At 33.7% G+C, this 24650-nt stretch overlaps 4 protein-coding genes across 4 annotated transcripts in view; 1 reads left to right on the top strand and 3 right to left on the bottom strand.

Moving 5' to 3' along the window:
- Nucleotides 1–981: 981 nt before the first annotated feature.
- LOC129803861 (ribosome biogenesis regulatory protein homolog) lies at nucleotides 982–5455 on the bottom strand. The gene is made up of 5 exons (XM_055850681.1): nucleotides 5210–5455; nucleotides 4890–5142; nucleotides 4600–4836; nucleotides 1271–1521; nucleotides 982–1204 (listed from the first exon to the last, which is right to left on the bottom strand). Exons 1-5 carry the CDS (start codon nucleotides 5356–5358, stop codon nucleotides 1060–1062), a joined length of 1035 nt encoding a protein of 344 aa, XP_055706656.1. The 5' UTR covers nucleotides 5359–5455; the 3' UTR covers nucleotides 982–1059.
- Nucleotides 5456–8344: 2889 nt separating this feature from the next.
- On the bottom strand, nucleotides 8345–16208 carry LOC129803869 (dual specificity mitogen-activated protein kinase kinase 4-like). Its single transcript, XM_055850694.1, has 7 exons — nucleotides 15932–16208; nucleotides 15671–15818; nucleotides 15308–15593; nucleotides 14934–15233; nucleotides 14469–14609; nucleotides 14309–14394; nucleotides 8345–9967 (listed from the first exon to the last, which is right to left on the bottom strand). Exons 1-7 carry the CDS (start codon nucleotides 15951–15953, stop codon nucleotides 9781–9783), a joined length of 1170 nt encoding a protein of 389 aa, XP_055706669.1. The 5' UTR covers nucleotides 15954–16208; the 3' UTR covers nucleotides 8345–9780.
- Nucleotides 16209–19809: 3601 nt separating this feature from the next.
- LOC129803877 (neugrin) lies at nucleotides 19810–21016 on the top strand. The gene has a single exon (XM_055850723.1). It carries the CDS (start codon nucleotides 19844–19846, stop codon nucleotides 20897–20899), a length of 1056 nt encoding a protein of 351 aa, XP_055706698.1. The 5' UTR covers nucleotides 19810–19843; the 3' UTR covers nucleotides 20900–21016.
- The window catches only part of LOC129803876 (furin-like protease 1), a 155228-nt gene continuing 151481 nt past the window's right edge, over nucleotides 20904–24650 (bottom strand). Inside the window, exon 11 of the mRNA XM_055850707.1 lies at nucleotides 20904–21684. Coding sequence (XP_055706682.1) covers nucleotides 21062–21684 — 623 coding nt within the window. The 3' untranslated portion in view covers nucleotides 20904–21061. The remainder of the gene's footprint in view (nucleotides 21685–24650) is intronic.

Here is a 24650-nt window from a genome sequence, read left to right on the forward strand (position 1 = left end):
GCTTTTTCATGATTTTGACTAAAAATTACTGAACAACGTCTTCCAACTTCAGGTCCAAATCGAATTTGTACGCATTCCAAGTTGGCTCACGTTAAGAATCTCACCTGCAATAAGCTGCCCTGCACTATCACTGATATTCTGTGATTTTTTTGATAATTAATTTCAAATGCTTCTCATGACTTTCTGAAAGATCATTTTCCGACCTGATTTGGGAATCTAAAAAAATAATTTTTATCCTTATTCCTCATTCATTCATTTCATTCCTTTTTCGGTTGACAATTGTATCTTAAAGCGATCAGAGCTAAATGCAATTTAAAGGAAAACAAATAGTAGTATTATATTTTGAAGTCCACAAATAATGGAATGAACCTGTCCCAAGAAAAAAAAACCTAAACCGCAAAGCCATGTGAAAAAAGCACAAAATTTGCCCATCACTAAATTAAGAGCCATTTGCGTTGGGATAATTGTAAATCTCATGCGCGGTTTAATTGAAATTAAATGCTTCGCAATTGTGAGATACAATTTTGTGAAAGAAGATACCCACTAAAATACACCTCTCAAGACCCGCCGGAGAGATGGGTGGAAAGTTGAGCAAGAGAGACACTTAAGTTGCCAAGCAATAGAAAAGAGCAGAAAAGTCACAGACCTCCTCCTTTGCCATTAATTGTGTAACATTAGCATACATTTTCACCATAGACTCAACTCAGTTGATTCGCAACACGTGAAAGAATTGAGAGATTTGGGAATGTGTATTGGGTCAGGAAGTGCAGGACAATTCATTTCTCATTTTTTTTTTTGGCAGCCACATTGTAGTGTCTCTCTTTTGGTAAGTTCTTTCGCAAATTGGCACGCGAACAATATTCGTACTCACCGCAATCAAATGGTGGAACAATTTAATCTTCCAGTCAACGTGACTCGGAGGAAAATAAATGGATAAATAAATTTTGCCATTGTCAATTGAGGCATTTTGCAGAGTAACAATCGTGGTGAAAAATATATATTTTCATATTGTAAGATACAGAGCACGTGATAATAGAGACAACTTACTTTTGGCCATCTTCAGCGCCTCTTTCTTCCCAGTGTTCGCTTATTTGGATTTCTCTGACCTTTTCCGCCTTTGGGCTTCTTCATTCCCTTCGATTTGAATTTTGATTTACCCTTCTTACTCTTCCTCGGCGTAGCTTCAGCCTCTTCACCTTCTCGCCTAGCAAAGGAAAAGATAAAGACATTAAAAATACAAAATCAGATAAGCACATCCCCTTTCACTCACTTCTCTCGATCATCACGTTTCTGGAGTGAAATGGCCTTTTCAATGTCCAATTTGGGCCTCTTATTCAGTACACTCTCCACCGCATTCAAATTCTGCGCCTTCTCCGGCTCCAAATGCGATGGTTTGCGTTTAACGCCCGGAATCAATTCTTTAACACCCAAACCTCGTGCCTGCTTATCCTTGGCCAATTTGCCCTGGAACTTCCCAACAGAAGCTGTCGATGCCTTAGCTACTGAAGCTGCTGTTAAAAGCTAGAAATTTCAATGAAAAACCTATCAGATCAGTTTCAGAGGAGACACCTTAAAAGGGAAAGATTACTGGATTTTGCCAGCATGTGAGATTTTTTTTTGTAAAGTCGCGTTTTTTATTGAAGGCATACCAATGGGTATGTGCTTTTCATGTCATTTCATTCTAATATTGTCAAAAAAATTACTTATTGTATATAATACAGATTGTAATAAAAATGAGGGAGTCATTAAAAAAAAATATATCAGTTTCAGGTAGATGAGATTCTCAACATGAGCCAATTCATAAACTGCGTAAACTTAAAGCTAGAATTTGTAGAAGTACAATCATCACTTGCATCAGCAACTGTCCTAACTACTGCAAAATATCGCTTAAGGCCTCAAGTTTTACTAAAAAGTGATCAATGCCCTAGACACACTTATGACTTAAGTCGAAAGACGCCTTAGTAGAAAATGATGGAAATGTAGTTTAACCACGATTTCTAATATAATTACGCTAAGCCGTCTCTCGACTAATCCTCAAGTCTGTCAAGGCCCTAATATTAGTGACTATATAGTATAATAAATTATTAATCAAAGTCCTTATAAAGATTTATAAAGTCCTTAATTAAGGCATTTTTTGGTCGAAAATACTGAACATCTAGCGATATAAAGTGGAAAATGGAACATATAATGCGATAGACACGTTAGTTCCTCATTAGATTAAATTATTCTGTTACGTCAGAAAAGCATAACTTAGAAATATTATCAAGGGTTATAAAGTAATTTTTTAAAATTGTAAATTAGTGAAATTTAATTTAATTTGGTAAGTTTAATGGAATATCCTTCATTTAGCTCTAAGAGGTTTGAAATTCTGAAATGAAAATTAGTTCACAAATATCTCAAATTCTGCTAAATATCTTCTGTCATGTCATTTTTTTTACTTGACCTTGAGTTTGTTCCCAAGATAGAGATCAAACGGTGAGGGATATCGACTTCCGGTCTTCGACGACACCCCATAAGTAGACATGATCTCGGACGGTCTTTTTTTCTTTTTCACCTACCTCCCCTCCATCCCAACTAAAAAATGTTTTTTAGATTTTTCTCAAAACTGACCCAATCTTTTCAATGATTTTCGGTTATACTTTGCAAGTACCAGGTGAACATTTAGTACAAACATACCTATGACCGGAAAGTTCGCCATTTTGAATTATTGAAGGTCAAAAAGGGCAATAACTTTGAAGGGCAAAATTCTTCAACCGATTTGGTTGAATTTGATTTTTTGAAATGTCTTATCATTTCGTATCCGGTTTCCGGTTATATCAATCCCAAATGTAAATATGTTGGTAATGGCAAATTCGAAAATGCAGACTTCTCAGTCAGTGAATTTTCTAATTTAGAATTGTTTTCCGATTTGTGAATAAATTTAATCGTTACTACACCCAAAAAAAACATCCAAAAAGATAATTCATGGATAAAACTATCTCGTTTGTTCGAAGATTCTGCAAAATCGGGTCGCTTTGCCATCTCTTTTGTACATCAAATTAATAAATATTTCTTTAAACTTGTGAAAACGCATCGTAGATAGATAGAAAAGTTTGGAGAAGAGCAGAAATGCGTTCAAGGATCACAGATACTTTTACCATGTCAGGGACATAAACGGTGAAAAGGGTGAAAACGCTATGACCCCATTTTTATTTTGATCAGAGATTTGTGAAGACTAGCAAAAATTGAACTCAGTTATAAAAGGTTAACTTAAAAATTTTAGTGACAAATAAAATAAATTTGAATAATTTAGGAATTATGTGTCTATAATCATTACCCCTTTATTCCTTTTGTCTCTTTTACGGCGTTATCACACTTGCACATTAAAATTTTAATGTGATTCACATTAATTGTCGCTTGTGAGCGCCCAAATATGTTATTTGTGTCTTTGAGTCACTTAATATTTAGGGTTTTTTCATTTATTGATAAAGAAGTGGACTTGGCCTGCAAAAATAGGTTTAAATTTACCTAAAGCATAAATATTTTTCACATTAAAAAATTAAAGAGAAAATCGCATTAATTTTTCGCATTAATGCTATAAATCAATTTATATCAAATTTTGCGGGCCAAGTCTACCTTTTTATCAACAAATAGCTCAAATTTTGAATATAATATGATTCAAACACACAAATTACGAATTTGGACTCTCACCAGCGACAATTAATGTGAATCATATTAAAATTTTAATGTGCAAGTATAATAACACAGTTTATGACACTAAGCATCCCAGAAGAAAACTTTTTTTTTGAGCTAACTTACTTATGGTTCTTTTAGGCAATTATTGTAAAATAAAATCTCTTCAAATCTAAGATAAATCTTTACACGCATTTAGTTAAACCTTTGTAATACTTTCAGTCCGTCCTAATTCATAAAATATTTTAGGGGCTTTAAATCTACATCACTGAGAAAAAAAGAGGATGCGATTAACTTTTTTTCCTTGTAACTTTAACACTTTTTAGGTGAAAAAATATATCAACATTTTTTAATGTTAATTTTACACCCTTTTAAGGGTAAAATTAACATAAAAAAGGGTGACTTTTACCCCTAATACACTTAAAAAGAGTAATATTTAGACCGATTTTGGATCAATACTGCAGGATAAAATTAACATTTCCGCATGTTATTTTAACTTTTACAGATTACTCTCAATGATTGTTCATTAGATTTTTAGAACTAAGTACTATACATTTAAATTCTAAAACTCTTTAAGACGAGAATTTAGTTTTTGATATACTTTTTTGTGATACTACCGAACCAGGCAAAATTTTGGAATACTAATAATGTGGTAGACACCCTTACACCTTAAGCCGAGAGACTACAATTCCAGTATTTTCTAACTAAGTCGTCTCTCGGCTTAAGTCGTAAATCTGTCTAGGGCATAATAGCTAAGTTCTTGGATCAGGAGGCTTATTCCGCTATTCGGAAGTTTCTCACGTGAGTACGAAAATCGAGGTGCATTATTTTAATGAGGTTGACTCGATTTTTCCTTAGTAAACTTAGTGTGTTTCTCGGCTTGCTGGAGATGGGGTCAGGAAAAAGTTAATAATGTCAAATTCTTACCTCTTTTGAAGAAGCTGCATCTGAACTTGGAATCCCAATTCGAGGTATTTTAACTTTCTGCGCCCTTGCAATATTTCTCATCCGCTGAATCTCATTTTTAGCAACTCTCTCCTTCCGGAGTTCCTGCTTCTTCTGAAACTGATCCTCCATTGGATCCGCATTTCCAGGTACTTCTAGAACCCAATCGCGATCTTTCTCAGCTGCTGCACGTTTGTAGCCGTAAGTAGGAACCCATTTCTGCAAGAAAATACCAATTAGCACGAATCATAGCTTTGCCCAATGATTCTCACCTCTTGCTCCTGATCGTAGACTTTCTTCATGCGTGGCTGTTTCTTTATTCCCTTCTCCTGGGCAAACTTTTGCCATTTGGTCAGGGGTTTTGGTTCAGGAATCTTCCTCTCGCGTGGGAGTTTGTGATTTGGGGCTGGTAATTGTGCCAGAACAGATTCCTCAACTGTTTCCGTAGGTTGCTGCCACAGATCATTGAGCAGGAGCTGGACATTGTCTCTAGTCAAATTCAGCAGGTAATCATCACAGTCTGACCTGACAAGCAAAGATGAGATGTTATAAATTGACCCTGAAGTAGAAAATATGCCCAAAAAGAACTCACTTCAGCTTCTCCTCCTCCAAATCATTGACGTCCGTGCAGAGAAGCAATCCAAGATCATTTTGTACTTCCAGCAACTTTTCCACTGTGATTGGCTTGTACTTGGCCTGTTCCTGTTGTTCTCTCTCGAGAATTTCATTCACTATATCCATATTTAAGCTTAAAATTACACTATTGATAGAATTGTATATTTTTTACTGCACGTGGAATGAAGGAAAAACAAGAACACATAACCTAAAAAGCAGGGATGAACTGGTGATTACTATACACATTACACTTCGTAATGAGTTTTTATAGCACATCAAAAAGGGAGTAGGGGAAAGTTACTCTCGCTTCGAACGTTCATGCCATCGAATAATGTGAATTTTCTTTAAGTTTTCCTAAGAAACTTACACATTTCTATTAAATATTAGTTAGCTTATTATGAATTATTGATAATTATGCGACGATCATGTGCAAATCTGTTAGGAAAAGTAAAAGAAATTCACATTATTCGAAGGCATGAACGTTCGAAAGGAGAGTACTTTCCCCTACTTTCCCCTACAATTTAATTCTAACTTACTTAATTTAAAGTTGTGATGAAGAAGTTGTACTTACTTTCAGGCAACTGGCAAAGACTTGAGTATAAATAAAGTATAAATTTAATGAAAATAACGATTTATCTACAAGTGGAGATTAGAGATTAATTTTAATTTGGGGAAGTAGGGCACCTTTGACTAGGGTACCTTTAAAAGACTTTTTCTCCTATTTTTTTTCCAAGAGCTGGACCTTAACATAATATAATTTAGCTCCACAAAACTAATTACAGTAGACTCTCACTCATTCGGCTATCTCACAAAATTAACACTAAACCTACCGACCGTTTTTGGACGTTATTCGATCAAATAACAAACCGAGGTAGGGTAGGATATACTCAAGAAATTTGTCTTGGAAAAGAGCAAAAAATTAAAATTTAAACACTGAAAAATATATTAGATGCATATTTTAAGAAATTCATTGTAGAAGCAATAAAACCCGCCATAAGCAACAAAGGCTCTGCTTTGGTAAAATTCCCACTCTTTTCGAGACAATAGTCTCCTTCCCAGGACCAGAACCTCTGAGGGTGGTGAAGAAGACTGTCAAGCGAGTATCTTATAGGACTATTAGTAATGAATATGCATGCAAGTAGAGAAAGGGAGAACTCTCTCTCTTCTTGGCGGACCGTCGTGCAGTGCAGACGTGTTTAGGATTAGCTCCTCGCGTACAGTCGGGGGCCCACCCCAGTTAATTGTTCGCAAGCCGGTCTATTCCCCATTTAAATAAAGTATTAATCCGCATTGCCCCCACATCATAAAGTTTGATAGTGACATTGTACCGTTTAAATATGTGTTAATTTTAAACCGGTTAATTTGACCGAATCTTGGCAGGTTCAGTGTTTAGTCCCATATAGGTTCAGGCTTATCCTCTAGATTTTGCGTTCAAAATTTGATATGAAAAACCATGTTTTTTTTCATTTTTGGATTATGTTTTAAAGGTTAAGACCCTTGACAGACATGAGGATTAGCCGAGAGACGGCTTAGTGTAATTATATTAGAAATAATGTTCAAACTATATCCATCATTTTTCACTAAGTCGTCTCTCGGCTTAAGTCGTAAGTGTGTGTAGGACATTATTCAGGCGGACACTTCGTCCTTATACGAAAGTCCCGTTGAATTATTCCTGACAATAGTTTTTCAATTTCAAAGGTTTAAAAGACTCTACAGAGCATATTTCTCATCCGAATAGTACCATGTTTGGGCTCGTTGAAAAGGCCTTGGGATTTTCGATAAAACTGAACTGATCCCAATCGGTTCTGAACCGATTCGATTACAAGTAAAATTCAATTACAGTAAAGTTCCTCAAATATGAACTTTTGGGGGGTATAGAAGACTTCACACACCTCAAATTTAAACAATATTTTCAAAACATACCGGATTTTATGTAAAATTCACTTTCTCTATATTAAGAAAAATAAATTAATATAATACAACAATAATGAGGAAATACCACAAATAAACAGTTCTAATTCATCCTCTCCTACGAAAAACTTTCAATAAGTTATATTATTCCTAAGGTTATATTTTTTATGTTTTGAGTCATTTATAAATCGGTTGTAAACCGGTTATGAGCCGAAGTGTTTTTTGTTCAAAAACCGAAAATCAATTTTATTATTCTTAAAACTATTTTGAGGCATCTTTTAAGTGATTTATGGATCGGTTAAAATCTCAAAGTAATACTACAGAGAAGACGTTCGAATAAAAAATCTGTGAGTTTTCATATGAAATAATTCTATTAACAAATTCAATCACTTCACGTTTTTTTTTTAAATTTTTTTCTTCTACACCTTTGTAAAACACCGTTTTATTTCTATTTGAGCAAGAAAAGCGCATTTTAGGCTATTTTACAAAAAAAAAACACCAAAGACTGCAAATCGTCTGACTAATGCAAACAACAAGCGGCGACACATAGCATTGACGTTTCTTTTCACCGTGGAACATCAGAAATTGTTTCGGTTTTTGTTACTTTTTGCTCTATAGCTTTTGTTACTTTTTACCCCAAGTGGTCGATTTTAATAAAAGGATTTCTGGAGAAAAGAATCTTTGTAAAATTCTAAAATAGATAGCGGTTTCGTATTCAAAGAATATCCAGATAATTTGGGAAATATTCACCAGTGCATCAAATTTAATATAAGTAGCTAATAATTGATATTTTCTGTACGGAAAACATTTCAAAAATAGGGCTAAAAATTTCGATATTTTTTATTTTCTAAATTCCTTGTTCAAATTCTAACAAACTTACGACACTAGAAGACTCATGGCGACTATCTATGGAAAAAATTTTAAGCCGCTATCTTATTTATCTTGGAAGATATTGAATTTTAAAATTTTCGATTTGTTACTTTTTGCCCCAGTCTCCCCTAGATGACGCAAAAGTACTTTTGAGGTGTAGCGTCTAAGTCACGAGTTCGAGCACTTCGCAAAACCTGGGATGCATTGCCACCCCATTTATTAAAAAAAATCCACTTGGTTCTGAATTAGGCTAATTTACCCTATCCAATTATCACACGGAAGATTATCGATGGAATCATTCGCAGAACAGTGAAATAAAAAAATTCTGTCATCCTTTCTCTTAAATCATGGTGCTATATTTATTTATTTCTCTTTTGTTATATTTCTAAGTCATTTTTAATTTATTACTTTTTTTACATAGTTATTTTTAGGAATGCCAATTAAAAATACATAAACTTTAACACAATTTCTATTGGTGTGTAAAAATAACTTTCAATTTTTTCTTCATTTTTTTTGTTTAATAAGCTCCATTATTAAAACTTTTACTTCCTACACAATCTTATTCAATATTCATCTCTTCTTATTTAGGGTACTATTTGTTATTTTTATAATTTTGCCATATAATTTGAAGGGGAAAAAACAAATGACTTATGTAAATGAAAAAATAATATATTAAAAAATAAATCAATTGTAGAATTTCCAGACAATCTCTACTTTTTTTTGGAATAGATTTGAGTTTCTTTTTTTTTTCTGCATCACCGTCAAGATTCATTCAGATCAAAGGTTTTTTTTGCTTCTCTAAGTTCAACATAATATTTTAATATTTCTTTTTTCAAAAATTATTGTCTGGGTCAAATATTATTCGACGACTACGAATTTTCGCGGTTTTTTTTATTATCAAGGAAAATCAAAATCAAATTAATAAGAATGAGAAATAATCCTGAGATGCTATATCGTTTATATTTTTTTTCGTCAATTTCATTTTATCTGCTTTTTAATTGTTCAAATTTATTTTATTATCAACTCAGTTCTTTGTCTATTAAGTATATTTATTATTATTTGTTGTATTGAAAAACAAAACTTTTGGGGGGCTTTAGGGAATTCTTTAAGTGAAATCCAAGGAAGAAAAAAGATTTTGAAGTTGCAAAGAAAAATTATTTTGCAAAATATTTGGGATGTTTTTCTTTTTTTGAAGAAAAGATTAGAATTGGAGAAAGGTAAGTTGTCTATGAAACCAATTCACTGAAAAAATATAATTATCTAGCAACATTTTTTTTGCATCTTGATTTTCTTTCACTTTTAAACTTGTTTTTTTTTTAAACTCCTAGTTCTTCATCTACTTAATGTGTGTGTATTTATGTTTTCAATTCTTTTACTTTATTTTATTTACTTTTTTTTTCTTTATCTTTGAAAAGATTACAATAGCTATTTTCATAATGTATCTCTAAAAATGTGTAGGGGTGTTTTTAATTGTTCTCACTATTAATGAAATCACTCTCATTTTGCATGCTGCTGATGGCTTATTTTTTCTTATTTTCTTTTTTTTTCATTTGAAAATGGGAGAAAACCGTGTTTTAAATTTGTGTACATTACCGTTGCTGTTTCTCTTCTTCCTTTTGCTTTTCTCATCTAGATAATAGAATTTGTTTTTTTTTTAATTTAATAGACGCCCACGTCCATGGACAGAGAGAAAGGATTGCGTGCCCCCTCTAAACCACCTGTTCCATCTCCTCTCATCTATCGAACTGGCGAAAGAGCCTCTCCCAGTCATTCAATATTCCAGCACTCGGCCGGTTGATTAGTGGTGAATGGCGTAATGCCATTGTTAGCCATCGACTCCAGGACATCGCTTACATAGGCAGCTACATCCGTGTGACTCCGTTCGCCACGCTGTATGAACGGATGCTGAAGTAATTTGCTGTACTTGGGGCGATTGCTTTCGTCCTTAATTAAACTGCAAGAGATAACATTATGCAAATGGGAAATTTACACAAAAACAACCAACTACTACAAGAAATTAGATTTGAAGTAGTTTTGCACACAAAAAGGTAAATTTCTCTTATCACCTGCAATCTCATTTCCACATTCATTTATTGACTCATTTTTTACTTTGCATTGTTCTTTTTTTGGCAATATGATAAGATAAAAGAAACATAAGACCAAATATTGTCATTATTGAGATAAATTTTCTTTTTCAAAGAAGTTCCCAAACAAAACATTTGGCATAAGCATTATGCCCAGCGCACAATTACTTTTGTTTGTAAACATGTTTTCAAAATTTTCTACAAGAGCGAGCGAGATGACTAGATCTAGATCTCACTTACTCTCATTGAAATGTCAAAAACATGTTTACAAAACAATAGTTATTGTGCGTAGGGCATTATGCTCAGCGCACAATAATTTTTGTTTTGTAAACACGTTTTTGACATTTCAGTGAGAGTGAAAGAGATCTAAATCTAGTCTTCTCACTCACTTTCGCGGAAAATTTTGAAACCATGTTTATAAACAAAAGTTATAAACAAAAGTTTGTCATAATGACCAACGCACAATAATTTTTGTTTTGTGAACATATTTTTGACATTTTAGTGAGAGTGAGTGAGATCTAAATCTAGTCATCTCGCTCACTCTTATAGGCAGTTCCGAAAATATATTTACAAAACAAAAGTTATTGTGCGTTGGGAATAACACTATGCAACAAATTGACAACTTTTTTTTGGCACACGGATCTCACATGGTACGTTTGGTAGAGTCGAGTCTCCTGATCAAGAATCTGTTCTTGGTTTTTCTCCTATACGTTACAATTTTCTTTTAATTATTTTTTTGTTTTTGCTGTTTTGTCTCATATTATCAATTATTACTCCGGTTCTAGTGTACAGAACTTAACAAATGGGTATCCGTTGGAAAGGTAAGTAGTTGTGCTTCAACTTGAAAATTATGTGAAATTTTTTCAAAACATCATTGTGGGCGGAAAAACAAAATCTAACTAAAATTTCTCAAAAATGACCTAAGAAAGCAACTTATCATATAAACTAAACTAAACTAAATATTAATGCACTCTTTTCAGCACACAATAGACTCCACTTAATACTACATTTTTGTCATAGAAGACATCCTGCAACGATACCTCTAAATGCCTTATTTTTTTTATTTTAGTCATTTTCAAACAACACGAAATCTAGCAATTTTTTGCCAAAAAACTTATTTTCTCAACAAACTGATGATAATATCGACTTGGAATGTTCTGAGTACCCCCCATAAGTTGATCCAAAGAATCCAAATTTCGCTTCAATTTCATCCCAACGTCTATCCTTCTACTCCAGAAACCACTCTTTTAGGAATATCTAAAGAACCAGACCATCGATGCTTTTCATTTTTGAATATGTTTTAGAGACCATCCTAGCGGACATTTCATCCATACATTCCAAAGACGTCCCACCTCTCCTTCCCCCACATGGTAACAATCTGGTCAAAAAAAGAGCATTTCTTCTGGAAAATTTTCTGACAAAAATCAAAAAAAAAAAATAAGGCATTTAGAGGTATCGGAGCAGGATGTGTTCTATGGCAAAAATGTATTCCTAAGTGAAATCTATTATATGCTGAAGAGAGTACATTAATATTTAGTTTAGTTTAGTTTATATGATTTTTGAAAAGTTGCATTCTTAGGTCATTTTTGAGACATTTTAGTTTGATTTTGTTTTTTCACCCCCCAAGGATTTTTTGAAAAAATATCACATAATTTTCAAGTTGAAGAACAACTACTTACCTTTCCAACGGATGCCCATTTATTAAGTTCTGTACACTAGATCCGGAGGAATAATTGATAATTATGAGACAAAACAGCAAAAACAAAAAAAAAATAATTAAAGAAAATGTGAATATTTCGAAAACCAGACGATGCTTTTTCTTTAAATTTTAGTATGTTGTAACTGAGGTCGAGACCTTTCCAACGGAGGGGCGCACTCCTCCCTCGATGTTCCCTGACCCGAGCTATAACCAAAAATGTCTTGACCGAACTGCATGTTTGGTGTTTCTGAAGCGATTTCGATAAAATTTCTGACGATGAGGTCCCATCCGTCTCTACACCAACCCACTGTACCTCGACCCTTACTATATTCATATGGATCGGACTCTATTTCGAATGTTTTTATGAATCGATTTTCATAAACTTTCTTTTTCTTTTGTTGGCCTTCTGTACTCAAACTATTTAAAATAGAAAATGACCAGTGATAAGTCCAGATAGGCTTATGGTAGCAGAGATTCTTTACAGGTGACCTCGGAATGTGTGCAACTCGGGGTGCTTGCAACTCGGAAAACGTGAAAATTCGATTGTGAGTTGAATTTTGGGAGTAGGGTAAATTAAGCTAATTCAAAACCTGCTCCAAATGGAAATTTTTCTCTACTCCAAATGGAAACGTCATTATTTTCATGATAAATACAATACGAAATTATTATATTTATATGTTTTCTATACCACAGTTTCATTATTTAGTTAATTTTGCTCCAAATAAAGCGAAAATCTATTCATATTCACAAATTTTAATTTGTTAATTTCTCAGAAAAAATAAAAGTGTACCTTTTCACTATTGAATTTTTCATAAATCGACCATGTTTTCCAATGAAAAACACAATAAGGTGACTGTTGTTTATTCGTTTTGTTTAACATTTATGTCATATATTTCTGGCTAATTTTAGTTAAATTAAGTCCTAATCTTTATTATTAACGGTACGTGAAGTTTTCAAATGAAATAATTACCTATTTCGTGAGCAAAAAGGGTTTTTCTGAAGTGTCTGCAAATGCTTCAATAGGAAACCACGGAAATATGATTTTTTGGAGAGATTTTCTTATTGTTTTAGATGGGAAAGGAGAAAAGACCAGGAATAGGAACAAATCCTGCACTCAGGAGCAATTCAACAAGATTTTAGAAGCGGTTTCACTTACACTGTTTGTCTCCAATTAGAAACATTCCCTTGTCTCCATTTGGATTAATATGTTTCCAATAGAAGCATTTTACGCTCGCGGATTTTTCTTGTATCTAAGAAGTTTTCAAATTATATCTAAAGAATTTTCACTAAACAGTATCATTCTATAAGAGTCAAGGAGCAAATTTATGTAATTCTCTTCAGAAAAAAATTGAACTTAATGTGTTGAATCTTCTGTCAAAGTTAAAGCGTCTGAAGTGGTTTTGAATTAGGACATTTACCCTATACAATCGCGTCGAGTAAACTGTTCTCAGAGGCAGAAATGGATAAAATTGGGTCGACGCGATTCTTTACCCTCAAAATTCACCTCACAATCGAATTTTCACGCATTCCGAGTTGCAAGCACCCCGAGTTGCACGCATTCCGAGGTCACATGTAAAGAATCTCAGCTACCATAAGCTTATCTGGGCTTATCACTGGTTTAAATTTCCTTGGAAAGAATATCGAGCAAACTATTATTTATTCAGAGTAATTAATTAATTATTCATTGAAATATTTATCAGTCTGAGTCAAAGATATTTTTTCTTCTTTCATAATTTATAGGCAAAAAAATCATTTGCTGACTGGCCCCTGTCTCCCCTATCAGAAAAAAATCTTAAAGGGTGATTAAATCTGAAAAATTTATATTTTATTGAGCTTTCTGAATAATTCTGAATTTGGAATGGGTTCTTAAAAGTCCTTTTCATAGCCTTCAAATTCTTTTCCTTACTATCCTCTTTTGATTATGTAAATTTTCCAGGGGCCTCTCGACATTTCATTTTTCCATACGTTTTTGCATAGAGGCACTGAAGACTATTGGCAAGTTTTTTACTAAAGAGGATTTACTTATCATTCTGATATATTTCGAAATTGTGCATTAAAAGCTAAATAAATATATTTCATAATGCTCGCTGAAATAATACAAGAACTACGAGGAAATTTGTTTAAGTCGCGGTGCAATATCTGAAAAATTTTTACAAGGAAAAGTGAAAAATGTCTTCACTTTTTATTAGGCTCAATGGGCCCCTGAAATTTTCAATAAAATTTTCAGATCATTTATGTCAGTAAAATTCTCTCTGAGCCAAAATCGAATTCTACCATTGCTTCCATTGTTTTTCTTCATTCGAAACTAATGAAGTGGGGACAACAAAAAAGAACTAAATTAAGCAAACAGTCATCAATTATAAATGTGTGAATCACTATACTCAAAAGCTTATCACACTTTTTCCCTCCTGCCTCATTTGAGTTTCTTGTGGAAGAGTAAATTGCGTACAAATCTCTTGTTACACTTTTTTTTTCTCTGATAATATTTATAGTGTAATTAAATAAGACTTACCATGTATTTACAAAAGCTACAAATTCCTCTGAGAATTCCATCCCATTGTAGGAGGTAGTCAAACTGGGTGGCTCTCCTTGGACGACCTGGAGGGAGATTTCAATGTGGAAAAAACTAAAAATTTGAAGGGATTTTGGGGAGATTTTTTTTGTTAATTTACCTGGTAGAGTTGCTCAAAGACTGATCCCCATTTTGGATAGGGAAATTTTCCCGTGGCCACTTCCATGAGAGTTATTCCTAATGACCAAACATCGCTGCGAACATCGTAGCCCTTCGCTCGCTGTGGATCTATCCGTTCAGGCTAAAAAAAAGGGAGAGGGAAAAAGATTATTACACTGAGAAAAAAAAGAGGATGCGATTAACATTTTTTCCTCAGAAATTTAACACTTTTTAGGTGTAAAAATATATCAAAATTTTTTAATGTTAATTTTACACCTTTCAAAGGGTAAAATTAACATGAAAAAGGGTACCTTTTACCCCTAATATACCTAAAAAGGGTAATATTTACACCGATTTCGGATCAATACTGGAAGGTAAAATTAACATTTCCGGAATGTTATTTTAACTTTTTCGGATTTTTCTCAATGTAGGAGGAAGGTCAGTAGGGACATTGCGAAGTACTTACAGCCATATATGGCCGGCATCCGGCATCTTTAGTTCTCGCAATGGAGTCGACTAGCTGTCCGGAAATGCCAAAATCACAAAGTTTAATGTCCCCACGTGAATGAAGCAGAATATTGCTCGGTTTCACGTCACGATGGATGATTTTTAACTTTTCCTTTAGGTAGTTGAGCGCCTGAACAGTGGCCACGGTGATTTTAGCCAGAATGGATTCAGGAATCCGCTGATTCTGTCGCTCACAGATGAATTTGTAGAATTTATCCAAGGATGTATCCATCAATTCCATGCAAATCCAACAGTCACCCTGCAAAAAAAGTTCAAGCAGGCTTTGTTTCGGTGATGACCAGAGGAGCACGGGAAAGCTTCTGCAGGACTCACCTCCTTGAACAGTGCCCCATAGAACTGTACAATGTAGTTGCATTCATTGGACTTCATCACCACTTCGAGATCCATCAAGAGCTGCTTTTGCTCACGTTCATCCACAGTGGACCGTATTCGCTTCACAGCCATCACAGTGTTGGTACGCTTGAAAATCATCTGATTAACTGCTCCGAAGGCACCCCGTCCAATTTCACCCAAATCCTGAAGGTCCTCAGACGTGAAATCATATTCCTCTCCAGGCGTCAATTGTAGCTTTCCCGTTGCCTGAAGTTTTATCCTATCTCTAAAACCGACAAACAAAATCCCCTTTTGTCAGGAAACAACACACCACACCCCGCCTACTATTGCCCCCCCACTGACCTCGTTCTGTCCGGCAATGGTGTGGGCTTCACGGATTTCAGGGTATTATCCTGCTGGAAACTCAATTTCTTCAGCATTTGGCGCCTTCTCTCACTCTCGACGGGATTGGCATTTGGACTGAAGTCCATCTTCTGAAATCTCGACCGATCTGCAGATTCAACCAAAAAACCCACAAACAAAACCATCAGTCCCATCTAATCCCCAAAAAAACACTGGAAAAATGGGGCTTTTCCCCCCGAAAAACTCGTCCCTCTCTCTTACTTGACAAATTCGGATCCGCCATCTTCTTTTTCCTTATTTTTGTATGAAATTTTCAATAAAAACAAGAACACTTTAACAAATACACTTTACACATTGCTTTTCGTACTATTTCCCGTGTCAATTGTCGTCTCTTTGCGGAGTCATTGTTTTTGCAATTGGGAAAAATTTACACTTAATTTTCTTTCCAGCACACACAAATCTTGTTTTGCACCTTTTTTTTCCCACTGGAAGGGTTCCGAGATGCCAGCCCGATTTGACAACTGCAACTTTATAGCACAAACATAGAATCGCCTCTTCTACGTTTTCTAGTAGAAAAAAAAAACACAGAGAGGAACTGAGGAACCAAAGGAAAAAGTCATTTTTCTGCTTTTGTGTAGTAGTCGCCAGCATTAAAAAAAAAAACGTCGCCGAGATTGCTTTTTAAAGCCAATTTGTAAAGTTCAATTAATGAAATTCCAATGAAAATTGATGCTAACATAAAGAAAATAGTTTTTAGAATTAGTTTAGTGACATAGAATTGGTGAAAAGGCGTGATTTGATAGGAAAAATTGGCTAAGGATCGCCCAGCGACTTTTGCAACATTTCATAATTCATGGAATATTATGAAAAATATGCAGAATATCGGTGATTTGTAAATTGGAATGGAAAATTGCTGAGTTTTGGAAGCATTGTGATTATTTATTTTTTGAATTGTTCATAGAAAATCCTCGGAAAAATGTCTTGAAAAGTGCTTGCTTTACTCGATTAAAAACTTGAAAGAGAACAGACGCCTAAAATTTCAGGTGAGAAAAAAATTAATACAGTGAAACAAACGTTAATTCAGTGAAAAATAGCATACAAAAGCACAAAAGTGTTTAAATCGAGGGATCAATAAAATATTTCGAGATTTGATATATTCGGTGAAATAAATTGACAATTTAAAGATTTTGACAACATACCCCCCAATTCTGCTAAGATTTATTATTTAAGATTTTAAGATTATTTATTTTATTTATTGCTAAGATTATTTAAGATTTTAAGTTAAAGCTTTAACTTTGACATTAAAGATTTCGAATTCCGAGTTATAGGAATTTTGGATAATAAGGTAAAGTACCCTATGTCGACCACTTAAGCATAGATTTTGTGAAAAACTTACGAAAAAAAGAGTTATAATTCGTATTTTTTGATAGGGGTTTTACCTAAAACTATAGAATAGATCTTTATCTACCTAATTGTGAACTTCATTTAGCCATAATATAATTTAAAATCAGAAAAAAAATAAAATGTTTTAAAAATGCGAAGTGTTCCTCTATTCGACCACTTTGATATCAGATTCCCTCTACTCGACCGCCTGGGGTTCCTCTACACGACCACCCATTTTTTCTTAAAATTCAATAAACATAAAACTATAAAGTAATTAATTTAACATAGGCTTTTTGTATACTTCACGGATAACACTTCAAATTCATTAAAATAAAATAGGAAAACAAACTTTTAGGAATTATTGCAAAATAAAACAATATTTCAATGAAAAAAGCTTCACTTACTATGATTTGTCGACCGGTCGAATTGTGGAACATCATATTTAAAATAAACCTTCAATTTTAGGACTCAAAATTAATATTTATCTTAATCATAGAACTTAAATGGATGCAAAGTAATATACATAATGTCTTTGACTTGCGATTAGACTAAAAATTTAAATTTTCTAGTAGTTTTTAAGAGTAATAATTGAAATAATTCCTTAAGAGAAAAGTCAAGAATGTCAAGAAGCATGCCATAATTTGCTGGAAAATTACGAATTTTTATTTAAGAAATTACTTTAACACTTCGCATTTTTATTATTTTTTCTGTCTTTAATAGTCAATTTTTACAAATTTCCAACTGATTCGTATTATTTATGAAATAACTGACTCAATGGTGTTAAACCATTCGCTAAATATTATTGAAAAAATAAATAAATTGAATAAATATTTCCACCGGCCGACTTAAAGGAACTCAGGGTGGTCGAGTCGAGAGGCGGTCGACTCGAGGATACTTTACCTTATAGCCTTTAGCGCCCCTAAAGAAATTTGATTATCCAAGATGTCAAAACAAGACGTTCCAGTTTTAATGATGCATAGTTCCGATTTATTGTCAACAAAAAGAAACAATCTCCACAGTTCCTCCTCTCCTCAATGTCGCAATTTCGCTGCAGTAAATCAAGCAGAGTTCAGTTATCGCCGAAATATCTGCAGTTGCTCCACCAAACACCAAACCCATTCAGCAGAAGGCACAGGAAGATACTCATACAGATTTCCCAGTTTCAGATTTTTTTTTCTGGCAAAAAATGAGCAATTCAGGTCAATTAATTTTGAGTGGTAATTCAAACAAGAAGTGGCTGTAGATATGTGACGATGTCAATTTATGGTTCCAGAAGCTTCATCTGGGCCGAAGAAAAGAAAAAAGGGAACCAACACACTTCTCAACCAAAAGGAGTGCTTCGTCAATTTTGTCCTGGAACACAGAGATACTCTGGACGCATTAAGTGACAGATATGATCCCCTTTGGTCAAATGTCACGGAAAAATTGAATTCTATGAGGCCACTGAGAGGAACACGGCAAAAACATTATGTAAATGATCAACTACGTCACACTCCAGATACACATCTTTGTGATAAATTAAACTCACCTTTCTGATTAAACACACCTCTTGAACAATTGACAATCTCAAATTGAACTGGACTTAAAGGTTTAAAAGGTCCTATCGAGCAGCTTTCAAATTAAAGGCGATTTATAGACGTTTGACATCTTTAAGTCTGTAAAACTTTAGCGTAGAATTCGAAATTTACAGTCTTAAAGGTTTAAATAAATTTGACACTTTAAAATTTAAGATTTTATCAGAGAATACGCATCGACCTTCAACCCTTTAACGACAAGACACTTTTTACGGACTGAAAATCAACAATAAAAATTAAACTGAGAAACATAAATCAATGATAAGTCTGACATCTAACCTTGGAAAGTTCAATAGAGTCTGATTGTGTATATTGTGCTTCTATGAACGATTGGCACAAAAATAGCCCAAAAATAGCACAAATTCTTGACGAAAATCAACATATTTGGGATTAATGATGATTAGACTATTCTTGACAATAAGGATATTTTGAACTAACGACGATATGAACAATGTAAGTGAAACATAAACACAGAATAAAACAATAATAAATAAAGTTAAATTATAACAAAAATGAAAACAATAACAATAATAAATATATTTTTTGTTATCAAAACAGATAATGAATTAAAAGAAAAACTATATGAATTAAAAGTAAAATATAAAAAATTATAATTTAGTAATGTTTTTAGAAATATGAGCAAATCACTTCATGAATATTATACTTTTTCCATTAGCTTACAAAAAGATAACAGATTTCTAAAATTTAAAGAAAAAAACTGCGTTCCTTAAAAAATTTAAAAGAAATTCAGTTGACAGTATTACAAATATATATCTGTAATTTGTATCCTTCAATTAAAAAAAACTGATCAAAACCAAAAAAAAACACTACACGACTAAACTCATGAAAAATTAATGAATACTTAGAAAATTAACTTTATCAAACATTAAAAAATTTATTAAAATCATCTTACGACTTTTAATTAAAAGGTCTGTGATTTGAGAGATGCAGATCGTGCAATATTAAAAATATGCATTACAATGAAACCATAAAAACATTTTTAAAAAAAGCATAATTTTTTGAAGCAAATTAAAACAAGAAAAATGTAAACAAATTAATATCACAATGCAAATGTAACCGTTCGGCTATATGGATTTTTTGAATCCGACAGTCGTACAAATTCAAATAAGGAAGAAGAATAAGTACAAAAAACATAGAATTTTATAGCAAACCCCTCAACTGTCAGGGAGAAAAGGTAAACAAATACACGCGAAAAATGTTCAGAAGAACACTACTCCGAATTTTCCACCCTCCTACGCTAAATCAGCTTCGTCACCTGCCCAGAAAGCCACGATGGGAAAATCCAGGGATTGATGGACGAATTGAGATGCTGAAAGAAGAGAAAACTGCAGTGATAGAGCCTGAAGATGTAGAAGAAGATTTCGAGAGTGATTTTATGAATGTGGGAGAAATGCATAAAAAGTACAAGGAAGAGGAACGCTGGCACAGGGAGAAGGTAGCCTACTGGATAACCAGGGATAAATATTTCAAAGTCAAGCAACAGAATTTCCTGACATGGTCGGAGAAGGAGCAAATCCGCTTTCTAAATCGTGACTCACCGTCAGAGTGGACAGCCGAGAAGCTGGCAGATAGTTTCCCAGCGGACCTGCTGACCATCAAGAAAGTCCTGAAATCCAATTGGCTTCCTGGGAATGAACAGAGGATTCTCAAGCATGACAATCAAGTGCAGAGGAACTGGGAGGCATTTCGCAGAGGGAAATGTGAGAATTTGTCCAAAGAACTGAGAGAGCATTTGCAGAAATTTGCCCACAGGAAATTCAATTCAGCTGCCACTCCAAAGATTCATCTGGAGAATACCAGGGAGAATGCCCTAAAGCTTCCATCGGGAGAATTTGCCAAGATCATCACGAGCTGCAAGGCGTACGAATCTCCCAAGCAAGTTGAGGAAAAACCACAAGAAACAAAGTATTTAGAAGCTTCCGGAAAGCCAGCTTCTAAACATACTCACATCACCCTGGATGAGCTCAAAAAATCTGAAGATTCTTCCCGTGGAACAACTTCCGAAGACTCACCTGTTCCGATTTCGGTAGATGAAATGCAGATTTTCAACGTGAAGCAGTTCAATTCCGCTCCAGATGCTAAGCAGAAAGGAATTTCCGGAACAAAAGAAGACATTCGCGAGAGGATATACATCCCACGGAGGCTGTGGAAAAGAGGAGGAACATACAAAGTTGATGATTGTTTCTACGACGATGACGGGGAGTTTCTCTACAGAGTTCCGGGAATGACGGGAATGACTGGTGAAAAGTAAAAGATTCTCAAAGCAGCTTAATGTATTTCCTACATTTGTATACCAAATCAGTCTGTAAACTGTTAAAAATTTACTATAAATTTCAAGAAATAAAAAAAACTACATTTGTTAGAAAAATAATCGGCCTCTATTGAGCATCACAGAATTCTCTCATACTCCCATTTAGTTCTCCTCCTCTGAATCACTGGACAGATTCAGAGTGGGACTCTTGATGGAGGATGAGAGTTTAAAGCCACTGGGAAAATTGTGAAGGCCGCCATCAGTTTCCATTGCAACAGGATTGTATTCGTAATGAGTTTTTTTGCAGGACAAACTTATCTTGCTCTTCCTGACATACCAAGCCACTAGGCTTGGAATACAGCAGAGCAACAGCATGAAGATAATCAGAGTGATTATGAAGACACCTTTGGAGAACCCTAAGACCCTCCTTTCGGGCTTCTTGAGACAGAAATTGTCTATTTTGAGCGTGATGAGATCATATTTCTCAGTGCAAGCTGTACATTCAGCCTCTGATGGTCCTCTGCATCGCAGGCATGAGGAATGGCACGGAAAACACGCTTTGGGATCCAATATTTTACCCAAACCACTAATTTCTCTCTTATCTGGCTCCAGAGTTACATAATCTCCAGCATCTTCTGGCTCTAGAAAGCCCTGGGTTGAAGATCTCAGAGACACATGTCCCTCCCGATGACGACTCTTGGGCACATTATCGGACGTCACATAAGTCCCATCTGGACAGGATTTGTAGCATAATCCATCGTAAAGGAATGTCCCTTGCTCACATTCTGCAAGAAAAGCAGAAACAGGAAGAAATTGTCAGAAATTCCATTTAATCCAATATGATTGAGTTTGGGTTGGATAAAATTGAATTAAAAAAAAAACTAAATCATTCAAATGATACCACTAGTAATGATGAATTTTAGTTCAAGTTCTGAAGATATTTTTCTTCTTTTATAAGTCCAAATAATTAGGAAAATGCATATTATTTTTCCAAAAAAAATTGTTTAAGCCCCTGTAATGTAGGCAAAAGAAATTTTCCGACTTTTTGGTGATTTTTTGCTCTTTACTCTCATTCTACTGATTGGATTTTTATGTTCATAAGGAAAATATGAAAGGTCTTTGAATGGTTGATAATTCTCTAGAACTTGCATGGTTCGCAAAATTGACACCAGAGGTACAGTGGTAATTACCGTAAGTGCGGATAACTGACACTCTCCTGTTCGTAAGTTTTTATTTGATTCTAGAACTTAGGAATGGTCTTTACCGATCCAAGATGTCATATCGGTGAGAACCGTTCTTAAACATTAGGATTAAAGAAAAGCTTACGAACAGGAAGGGGTCAAAGTCATCCGCACTTACGGAAATTGGCTTTCTTAAGGGGTTACATGGGCCACACAGATAAAAAAAAACAGTATATTTTCTTTAATCTTTTTTCAACATAATAAAAAAATGGTTTGAGCTCTTAAGAAAATAAAAGTACATTTTTTTTAACTATATTTTTAATATTTTCTGCAATTTTCACTTCTAAATTTAAAAAAATTAGTCGTTGGGACTTAATTTTTGTAGACGATTTTTGAAAAAAAACTTACCTTTCGGTGGACAAGATTTCTCACAGTATCTTCATCTGATGTTACAAAACTAAATATTTCCTGTTAATTGATGAATTAAACTCGTACTTGAACGGTGAGTTTTTTATTTACCCTAATTAGAACTAATTTTACAAGACGAAACGTGGTGTAGAATAAGACGAAAAATATTTTTTTGTATGACATTCTCAAAAAGAAAATAATATATCTTTTTTTTTCAAAAATCCTTCGTTCTAGCACTAGTTTAATGGTGCTATTCCAATGAAAAAATCAGCATGTTTTTTAGCATATTACTGTTCTCAAGTACTAAAAGGACCATGACTGTTCCCACGTGTTATTTCAATTAATATCGGTTGGGAAATCGACAAGATTAATTTAATGTTTTCACTTTCATAGTATTTTCTACATTTTCTTTATCATGATTGACAAGATATAAGGTTCTTCTCTCTACACAAAAACTTCATATTTTCCCCAGTTTCAAAATCATCAAATAGTTATGACAGGAACCGACATATAAGAAAAGTTTAACGAAAATCCGAATTCGAATATTCCCTCCGAACAATCTTTCACCCGATCGCAATGCCATCTTGACATTCAGTCAGTGTGGGAGTAACGTCGGATTTTCCCAGGTTTTCCATGATTTTCCCGTGAGTTCTCAGTGGTGAAAAGTCAGCGAGCAGCATTAATATTCTCTACTACAGTGCTGTCTCGCTATATGCACAGTTTGGGTACTTTTTTTTTGACAGTTCTCTCTCTGAATATGCACAAATTTTTTGAAATTCCCAACGGTTTTTTCTTTCTTTTAATAAATTATCATTTTTTTATTGTTCTAGAATTTCCCGTGTTATTTTAAATATAATATGAAACAGAAAAAATAAAATTAAGAAAATTAAAAACAAGAAAAATTAGTTACGAAGAAAATAATTTTCTTTATTACTTTGTCAAAATGTAAACAAATTGATTTTGAATGCAACCGACACAAAAGCTGTGCATATAGAGAGTGTGCATATAGAGAGACACCACTGTAGTTATTTTCCTTGAAATGACGTATGGGAACCGACATGGTCTTTTTTAGTACTTGAGAACAGTAATGTGCTAAAAAACATGGTCGCTTTTTCATTGGAATAACACCATAACTCATCAGCCAACATGAAATATCGGGTTTTTGGATTTTATATGAACCAGTTTCGTCAAATCTTGTCCACCGCAAAATATGTTTTTATCAAAAAGGCCTCTAAAAATCAAGTCCCAGAGGCTCAATTTTTAAAATATTTAAATGAATATTTTAGAAAATATCATTTAAATGTTGTACTTACACATGCTTATGAACTTAAATTATAATAAAAATTTATTATGTTGAAAATAAATTACAGAAAATGTGCTAAATGTCTAGAAAATTGAAGCTGTTTTTTTAACGTGCCCTCTTTTGTTCTTTATAAATAATTTTATTCATGTTTTTCAATTTAATGTAGCTTTTTCAGAAATTTATTTATTTTTTAATTTATGGAATGGAAATTAAAAATAAAGTAATGTTATAACCGTTATAACCCAAATAGAGAAAATATTTTTAATTTTCCATATTTTCATTTTATTATTTAGAATTTAGCAGACAATCAATAATATTTTAATATGGCCACATAATTTTTGGAAATTATTTTATCTGATTAATATTTTAATAAAAAGCTTGATAAATTTAATTAACTACAAACAATTAACTTCAAAACAGTTATATTACTTGTATTCAAAAAAAAAATTGTTAAAAAATGTCCAACTTTATCTTAAGGGCTCCGGCACACCATTTAGTTTAGAAACATTTCATGAAATCAAAATTCACATCTCTTTCTTTCTCAAGCGTTTTGCATAATGTTTATCCCTGTCTTTCGCACTTTTCTTCTTCCTCTTCTTTTGAACGTAACAACAAATTTAGTTTAGTCGAATTTTGAGAGCCAAAGTGTCAGATAGACATATGCGACATGTTTGAGAAAGAAAAGCATCTGAATTTTGATTTCATAAATTTTTCTGATATAAATGGTGTGCCCGAGGAGCCTAAGTTATTAAATTAATTATTTCTTATGAACAAGCACCCTTTTAATTATTTCCCACATTTATTTCTCAAAAATACATTTTTCTGTGGCTCCGGCACACGTTTTCGATCAGGAAAATTG

Source organism: Phlebotomus papatasi, chromosome 1 (genome assembly GCF_024763615.1).
Source record: "Phlebotomus papatasi isolate M1 chromosome 1, Ppap_2.1, whole genome shotgun sequence".
NCBI classification, from domain to species: domain Eukaryota; kingdom Metazoa; phylum Arthropoda; class Insecta; order Diptera; family Psychodidae; genus Phlebotomus; species Phlebotomus papatasi.

Coding starts and splice junctions, on each gene's coding strand:
- LOC129803861 (XM_055850681.1), bottom strand. CDS start 5,358: ATGGATATAGTGAATGAAATTCTCGAGAGAGAACAACAGGAACAGGCC. Junction 5,143..5,209: donor TTGGAGGAGGAGAAGCTGAA/GTGAGTTCTTTT, acceptor TTTGCTTGTCAG/GTCAGACTGTGATGATTACC. Junction 1,205..1,270: donor AAACGTGATGATCGAGAGAA/GTGAGTGAAAGG, acceptor TTCCTTTGCTAG/GCGAGAAGGTGAAGAGGCTG.
- LOC129803877 (XM_055850723.1), top strand. CDS start 19,844: ATGTTCAGAAGAACACTACTCCGAATTTTCCACCCTCCTACGCTAAAT.
- LOC129803869 (XM_055850694.1), bottom strand. CDS start 15,953: ATGGCGGATCCGAATTTGTCAA. Junction 15,819..15,931: donor GGCGGATCCGAATTTGTCAA/GTAAGAGAGAGG, acceptor TTGAATCTGCAG/ATCGGTCGAGATTTCAGAAG. Junction 14,395..14,468: donor TCTTTGAGCAACTCTACCAG/GTAAATTAACAA, acceptor ATCTCCCTCCAG/GTCGTCCAAGGAGAGCCACC.